An 8,988-nucleotide genomic window follows, 5' to 3' on the forward strand; every position below is an offset into this window, starting at 1 on the left:
TAGTTAAAAAAATCCTTTTTGAAAAAAATTAAAACATGACTTCTTTCACTCTAAAATTCATAACTTTTTAAGTTTTTGATATTTTTACTTAAAATTTTATTTGAATACTTCCGAGATACAGCGCTTCCAAAATAAAATTAGTCTTATAGTGTTCGTTTCAAAGAAGGTACTTATTCTAAAAAATAATAGCTTCAATTCAATGAAAAAGGAAACGCCGTACTTTGCGTGATTAAATGATTTTATTGATCTTAAACTGCGTATAAAAATTATGTGAAAATGACATAGAAAATTAGGTTTTCATGTCATTTTTGAATCTGGCACCATATGTTCCATTTTCTTGTATTTGGTACGTTCTGTTGAAACGCAAATAAGTCGCTGGGTGTTGTACACCCAGTATGCCCCTTAAGGGTTAAAGGAATTTTAAAAGATATCAAAGATTTCTAAATGTACGGTATTTTTAAATTTTCACAAGATTTTAAATACTATAATGTATTTAAAAAAGGGGTTTAAACATTTCTACGGAATTTTACATGATTTCGGAAAATTTCAAAGAATTTTACGGTATTTACCAAATTTCAAGGAATTTAACAATATTTGGGGGATTTATAGAATTTTAAAAGAAATTAAAAAGTTCCATAAGATGATTAGCCATTTATATCGATTTCTAAGGATTTAAAAAAAAATGGAAAATTTTGAAGAAGGCTTTATGGGATATTTTACGAGATTTGAGAGTATTTGAAGTATTTCAAAAATTTCCTCATTTTTTAAGGAATTTTTAAATATTGGGAATGGTGGTCCACCATTTCGCCACCTGGTGCCGGAAACTGGAGCTAGAAAGAGTAGGTACAATTTTAAAGACGTATTTTAATTTTTGCATAAGTGTTTTTACGATTGTTTTGTGAAGTTTAACACAATGATTAAACATTAAAAACAAATCTTCATAAAAAACAAATCGCTTTATATAAAATTCCAATCATATAGTAGAGTGAAAAAAACACATTTTTGTCAAAAATGTTTTTTAACAAACAAAAAAAAAACAATTATTTCACTATTTCATGTAAGTTTCAATGCATTGTAAGCTTAAATAAACTTTAATTAATGTATGTAGCGACAAATTTTGTCCGAATTATGCTTCTTCTAAAGATTATCCTTTTAGATATAAGTTTTATTATTTGGTTGAAAATTTTGAATAAAACTGTAACTTTTCGGTTGAAAATTCAACTCTTTTTTTTTAAAGTTTGTCTTTTTTATTTAAAAATTCACATGCTTTGGCAAAAATGTTATCTTTATTGGATGAAAATTCAATAATTTTGTTAAAAGGTCCTAATTTTTGGTTGAAAATTCTACTGTATAAATATAATATTTGGGTGTTGAAAAAAGAACAGAAATATTTTCTGGATGAAAATTCGACTATTTAAAAAAATTTGTTTTTATTTAATTAAAAATCCATCTGTTTTCAGAAAAAATTCATTTTTTGAAAAAAAAATTCAACTGTTTGGTAGAGAATTCAACTATTTTGTTAAAAATCCATCCTTTTTGGTCGAAGAAAGAACTTTATTTTGTTATTAAAAAAATCAATTTTTGATCTTGCAGAATCAACTGGAATCTTTTTTGGATGAAAGCTCAACTTTTTGTTTTTGTAATTAAAAATTTCTCTGCTTGAAGAGAATTTTTTGTTGTTGATAAAAATGCAACTATATAATAGAGAATTCAACAATTTAGTTAAAAAGTCATTCTTTTTGGTTAAAAATTCGTCTTCTTTGATGGAAAATTAATTTTTTTTATAGAAACTTATTTCTTTTTTTAAGTTTCATATTTTGATCGTGAAAACTCGACTGAAATCTCTTTCAACATAAAATTCAACTATTTTTTTTATTTAAAACTTAATCTGTTTTAAAAGAAACTTAATTTTTTAAATTAACATGTAACTTTTTGGTTAAAAATCATTCCTCTTTGCTTGAGTATTCAACTAATTTGTTTGAAAGATTTGGTTGAATCAAATTGGTAAAAAAATTTTGTTTGCTAAAGATTGATATTTTTAGTTGAAAATTCATCTGTTCGGTTGTAAGTTTAATTATTTTGTTGAAATTTAATCTTTCTCAATTGAAAATCCAACTGCTTAGGTAAAAATTGAACTACATTGTTAAATGTTTATTTTTTTCATTGAAATTTTCTTTTTATTTTATTTGGTTGAAAATTTAACTGTTTAGTGGAATATACTGTTTTTTTCGGTGTACAAATAATTTTTTAACAAAAAATGTAACTTCCATTTTTTAAGGTTAATCTTTTTTAATTGAAAACTCGCATTCTTTGTAAAAAAAAAATTAGGTGTGAAATTCCATTTTTGTTGGGTAAAAATGCATCAGTTTCGAGGAAAATTAATTTTTTGTTGAAGTCATATTTAGAAGTCTTTTTTTTGTATAAATTTAATTCTTTTTTGATTGAAATATAAACTATGACAATTTTTTGTTGGGAATTTGTCTTTTTAGGTTAAATATTCAACTAGTATGTTAATAATTCAATTATTTGATCAAAAATCCACGTTTTATGATAGAAAATACTTTTTTAACAAGAATTAATAAATTTGAAAATTTTAAATTTGTATATGAAATACTGTTTTATTCCGTTTATAAAATATATGTTAAAAGTATTGCAAGATTGAAATGCTAATATTTGAATATTAATGATTTAAAATAAAAAAAAAACTATTCAAGGAAAAATCAGAGAATTAAACAAATGTTTTACATAATTTAGAAAAAATTTTAAGTAATTGAACAATATTTGAGGGATTTATATTATTTTAAAAGAAAATAAAAGGTTTCATAAAATTAAAAGTAAATTCTACAGATTTAAATGGATTTAAAAAATATGAAAAGCAAGCGCCAAGCATCCAAGGCGTTTTTATTTATTTTTAAAAATCTTGTCTCTTATTGTTATTTTATGTTTTTTAAAATATGGAAAAGAGATTGATCTTATTGAAAATTCCTTTACAGTATTCAGTCCATATTTTTTAACTTCTGAAATTTCTGAAGATTTATTATTTTTATTCTCCTTTTGAAGAAAAATATCTTTTTCTTTCATATCTTTTCAGTAGTCAGTCCATATTTACTTTTCTGATTTTACTTTATTATATATTTTTTTATTCCTGGGCAAAGATTTTGTATTTCAGATTCTTTAAATTTTAAACTTCTTAAATGATTACATTTTTTCAAAAATTATTCAGTTAAATTTTTTAAACACGAATTTAAAATGTTAAAAACTTATTTTTTAAGATTTCTTTTTTCATTCTTTTTTTATTTGCTTTTTATTTCATATATTTTCAGATTAGTTTTGAAAACATTTATTTAAAAATTAAGAAAATAAAGAAATTTTTTTTTCGGACAGGAGAAGTGAGATTTTAAGATGTTTTAAGGTATTTAAAAAATTTCAAGGAATTTAACAAGAATGTTTCGAGGAACTCGTAGGAATTCAAAGGAAATTAAAATGTTCCATATGATCATTAAAAATTGATGTACCTACATTTTAGGGAATTAAAAAAATTCGACATTATCCAGAGATTTAAAATAATTTAAATACAATTCAAGGGTTTTAAATACATTTCAATGGATTTAAAAACGTTTAGGGAATTAAAAAAAAGATTTCAATGGCATGGTCAAAGATAATGATAAGAGTTTAGTTTTTTATTTAAATTCCAAGAAATTTAACGAGATTCCAAAAATCATTGTGGTCTGTTTAATAAAAAAATAAAAATCCCGGTCTTTTTCCTGTTCACAAACATATTTTAAGGTCAATGAAAGTTAAAAAATCGAATTCTAAAGTAAAAAATGTTTCCATTTGAAATCTGAGCTGCAAATTAAAGCCCTCAAAGTGGAACTCTTGAATTTTATACTTTTAAAACTGCAGTTTAAAAGGTTTTTAATTCAAAAATTTTACATTCAAATTTTTACCTGAAAAATTTTAAATTACATAAATGCAATTAAACTGTCAAATATCTATTTTGTTAAGTTTGATAAATTATAGAGTTTAAAGATTGAATTACAAAAATAGAAATATATCACTTTCAATGTTTTAAATTGAAGAATCAATCAACGAATTAAAATTTCAAAATCATATAATTTTTAGAAATTTTAAGGTAGGAACATTAAAAATTCAAAGATCACATTTTTTTATACACTAAACACTTCAGAAGTTAAAAATTAAATTCTTTAAATTTTAAATAGTTTAAAAATTCTTAAAATGCTTCAAAATTTTGAAACATTTACATGCTGCTTTAAATTTTTTCAAATTTTTAATTATTTTTAAATTTTCTTTAGAACTTCTAAATATCTTTTAGAAAGAAAAAAAAAATTTTCTAATATTTTTTTAAACTCCTGCCATAAAAAAAAGGTTTTTTATTTTTCCGGACCCTTTCAAAATTCTTAAAAAGCTTCTAAATTTTTTGTTCAAAATCTGCTTACTCGAAATCAACTTACTCGGATTTTTTCTAAAAATAATAGGTGTTGAATTGTTTGTTTTACATTAAAATATAATACTTTCATTTGGAAATTACCTTTTTTTGAAAGAACAATTAAAATTTTAACTTTCAAATTTTTGTTTGTTTAGTTTTGAATATTTAATTTATAATTGCACATTTTAAATGAAGAGTTACATATTTCTAAATATTAAGTAATTGTTCTTTTTCAGAATTACAATATTTGGAATTGAATAGTTTAAAAATTGAATATTTTAGACTGAAATAATATTTGAAATTAATTTTAAAGTTAAAATTTGGAAATTCTAAAATTGTGAACTAATTCCGAATCGGCTTGTAAAATCAATTATCTTTTATTTTTTTAAATCTTAAAGTACTTTGATTTCAAACTCTTCTAATTTTTAATTGTTTTTTTTTTTGTAAATTCTTTAAACTTAAATGTACGCTTAAAAATTAGATATAAAAAAAAATGTTTAAAGTGAAAGATTTTGGAATAACGAATTCTAAACTGAATAATATAATTGAAAAAGATAACAACTTAAATAATTATTTAAAAAAACGGTTATTTCTGGTCCAGCGGCCAATCTGAAACATTTTAAGGATTTTCAAAGATTTCCAAAGGATTTTAAACAGATTAACAAAAAAGTGAAACCCTTGATTTAATATTTGAAAAACGGCAAGGAATTATTTTGTTACTATTTTTCAAAATTTATGCTACTGTTCACACTATTTTGAACTTCTTGAGGGATTTATAGAGTGTTTAAAAAAATTAAAATGTTTCATAAGATTATAAATAAGTTCTTTCGATTTAAAGGGATTTAAACATTCATCATCTGTACAATTATTTATTTTTCAAGTTATTCTGACATGAAAATTTCCAGTTTTACGTCATTTGATAAAAACTGAAGTGGCTTTTTAAAATAGAATGCTTTCAAATATGAATAGTAGTGAAAACTTATTTAATTACAGAAGACAAAATTTTTTGTATTCTATCTAAAACAATAGTGTTATCACAAATGAAGTTATCCAATTCATATGGTGGTTCTATGGAAAGTGCGTCCTCGATTCGTATAATTCCGTTGTCTTCTGTGACTGGGAATCGATTTTCGAGAAGTATTTTCTTTATCGTATTTCTTCTTTCAGAGATGACTGATTTTGAAATTTGTACGGATGGCGCAGAAAATAATTCAGGTATGATTGTTTCTGGATCGGAAGATACTTCTATGTTTTTTACGGCGTGTCCTAGAATTATTTTCATTTGATAATTCGAATCTTCAGGCTGAATTAGAACTATGCTGTAACAGTGAAATTAGAATATCAGATATCTTGTTCGAAAAAATACCAATTTCTTAATTTTTTAACAAAATACGTAAATTTTCAACTAAATAGTTAAATTTGTAACCGAAGAAATTAATTTGTCCACAAAAAAAAAGAATTTCCAACCAAATAATTATATTTTTCACCAAAGAAATTAGTTTTGAACTATAATGATGAATCTTTAATTAAAAAAATTAATTTTTAACAAATTAGTTGAATTTTCAAACAAAAAATATAAATTTTTAACCAAAAATGTAATAGTTACATTTTCAGTTTAATAAATTAGTTTTAAACAAACAAAAAACGAATTTTTAATTCAAATACTTAAATTTCTAAGCAAGGAAATTAATTTTTAATAAAAAACATGTTTTTCCAACAAAAAAAAAAGATAAATTTTCCACCCAAAATGTAATAGATATATTAACAGTTTAAAAAATTCATTTTTGAGCATGAAAAAAAAAAATTTTTAGCCAAAGAAAAGATTTGTCAACCACAAAGATGAATTTTTCACCAAGAAGATTACCAGAAAATACGGTTTTTTAACAAAATATATGAATTTTATACTAAACAAGATAATTTTTCAACCAAACATGGAGTAGTTAAATAAAAAATTAATTTTGACCAGAAAAAGAATTTTCAACAAAACAGTTATATTTTTAACCAAAGAAATGAATTTTTAATCATAAAGATAATTTTCTACAAAAAAGAAGATTTTTTGAAAAAAATACATGAATTTTTAAAGAAAAAGATAAGTTTTCAACAAAAAATTTTTAATTTTCGATTTTTCATTTTCGACAAAACAAAACCGCATTTTTTAAAAAATAGTTCAAGTTTCAACCAAAGCAATTCATTTTTAACCAAATATACTAATTTTCATAGAAAAAAAAAGTTTTTGAATTTCAAGGATGCATCAAGCAAAAAAAATGAATTTTTACCAAAGTAGCTCTACTTTCAACTGAATAATTAAATTTTCAACAAAAAATGTAATAGTTGATATTTATACTAAAAAGGTTATAATTTAAAACCAAAGAATACGAATGTTCAACAAAATAAGTGAAAATCCTTGATCAAAAAAGATTACATTTAATCAGTTTCATTTTAGGCAAAAAAAAATATGAAATTTCTACGCCAACAGATGAATATTTCAAACAAAAAGATGAATTTTTGATTGTTCAGTCAATAAAGAAGACAAATTTCATCCAAAATGTGGAATATTTACGCTAAAAATAATAATTTTTTACAAAAAAGTTGAATTTTCAAACCGAAAATAGGAATTTCCAACGAAAAAGTTAATATTTGGCCCAATATTGAATTTTTAACAAAAAATTGTTTTATTTTCAGCAAAAAAGTTGAAATTTAAATAATACAATGAACTTTTTAGTTTTAAAAAAAGGTGGAATTTTGAACAAAAAATATTAAAACTGTATGTTCATTCCTTAAGCTTATAAATAGAATATGCAATTATTTTTTCAGTTGATAAAATTAATGATTGACATAAAAAAAACGAATTTTCAAAAAAAAAGGTTTTTGAATTGAAATGATGAATAGTCAACCAAAAAACGAATTTTTGCCTTTAACCAGGTCGTTGTACTTTATCCATAAAAGATGAACTATCTACAACAGATAAATATTTCAACCAAAGAGATGAATTTTCAACCAAGAAAGATTTTTCAGTCAATAAAAAAAAAGTTGATGAAAAACATAAAATTTTTATACTAAAAAGCCAATTTTTCTACAAAACAGTTGAATTTTCAAAAAAAATTAATATTCGGACAAATAGTTGAATCTTTAACCAAAAATACGTATTTTCAGCAAAACAGCTGAATTTTAAACAAAAAATGGACTTTTTTGGTTTTAAGAAAATTGTTGAATTTTGAAAGCAATAATAAAATTTTATGTTCATTCCCTAATTTTGTAAATGGAATAGTTAATTTTCACTTGAAAAAAATTATTTTTAACAAAAATAAAAGAATGATTTTTTACAAAATTTAAAAAAAAATTAAAATGAATCATAAACCAAACTAAAATAAATGTGTAACAAAGTAGTTCCGCTTTCAACTAAGTAGTTCATTTTTTTAACAAAAAACGTAACAGTTGATATTAAACAAAAAAATTGTTTAACATGAATACAAAGAAAACGAATTTTCAACCAAGAAAGATTTTTTAGTCAATAAATAAAAAATTTATCATCCAAATTGTGGAATTTTCATGCCAAAATGACAAATTTCCTAAAAAACAGTTGAATTTTCAACCAAAAATTGATTTTTACTGGTAACAAAATTGTTTGATATTGAAGAAAATATTAGAATTGTATGATCATTCCATAAATTTATAAAAGGTAAAAAAAATTTTATTGAGATTTAAATTATAAACAATTAGTCTGCGCCCTCAGAAATTAAAAAGAAAATTCGGTCCGCGCAATAAAAATATAGAATTTTTGTTTTCAGCCATGAAAAATCAGGACAAAGCACAAAAAATAATAAAATCAGGACACCGATAAAAAATCAGAACATATCCTGATAAATCAGGACGACTTGTTACTCCAATAATATGAAGGAATTTTAATACATTTCGGAGCAACGTTAGCCGCGCTCAAATCAGGAGAAAAATTCTGATCAAATGTTCCGATTAAAAAAATTTGCATTAGCCCAATTTATATACATGGGAATTATTGATTAATATTATTAACACAAATAGAATCTGTAATTTCTAACCTCTCAGATACCGGATCAATGGTGTATAATAATCCAGTTTGCACACTATCATCCTCAGTTAATATGTGGACATTTTTATTTATGTAACTTTTGAAGAGTATGGGATCATTTTTGTAAATATTGTGAGTGAACTGTGCTTGATTTGTAGCCATAATTATGAATGAAAAATCAGTTTCAGAATGACTTCGGCGGCAATTTTGTTAACGTTTTTTAAGTTATAGGGTTGAAAAATTTCATGAAACTTTGGTTCAATGAAAAGTTTCATGAAACTTTCAAGGTCTCGTGAAACATTGCAATGTTTCAAAGACGGTGGCGGTAAAATTCAAACCGCATATAATAAGAAGTAAAAATCAATTCACATTTTCTCAAGTAATCGTTGATCAAATAATTAATTAAGTAATGTAATACGTTTTCATAATTTCCCCTTAAATTAAATACTACGAATTTATTAACAAAGTTGAGTTTTATAGCAAATACAGTTACATG

General features: G+C 23.1%; 1 protein-coding gene across 1 annotated transcript; it reads right to left on the reverse strand.

The window, feature by feature from the left end:
- Positions 1 to 5,301: 5,301 nt before the first annotated feature.
- Positions 5,302 to 8,713, reverse strand: LOC117178267. Its single transcript, XM_033369621.1, has 2 exons — positions 8,503 to 8,713; positions 5,302 to 5,766 (listed from the first exon to the last, which is right to left on the reverse strand). Exons 1-2 carry the CDS (start codon positions 8,652 to 8,654, stop codon positions 5,427 to 5,429), a joined length of 492 nt encoding a protein of 163 aa, XP_033225512.1. The 5' UTR covers positions 8,655 to 8,713; the 3' UTR covers positions 5,302 to 5,426.
- Positions 8,714 to 8,988: the final 275 nt, after the last annotated feature.

Source organism: Belonocnema kinseyi, chromosome 8 (assembly GCF_010883055.1).
Source record: "Belonocnema kinseyi isolate 2016_QV_RU_SX_M_011 chromosome 8, B_treatae_v1, whole genome shotgun sequence".
In the NCBI taxonomy this organism is placed as follows: Eukaryota; Metazoa; Arthropoda; class Insecta; order Hymenoptera; family Cynipidae; genus Belonocnema; species Belonocnema kinseyi.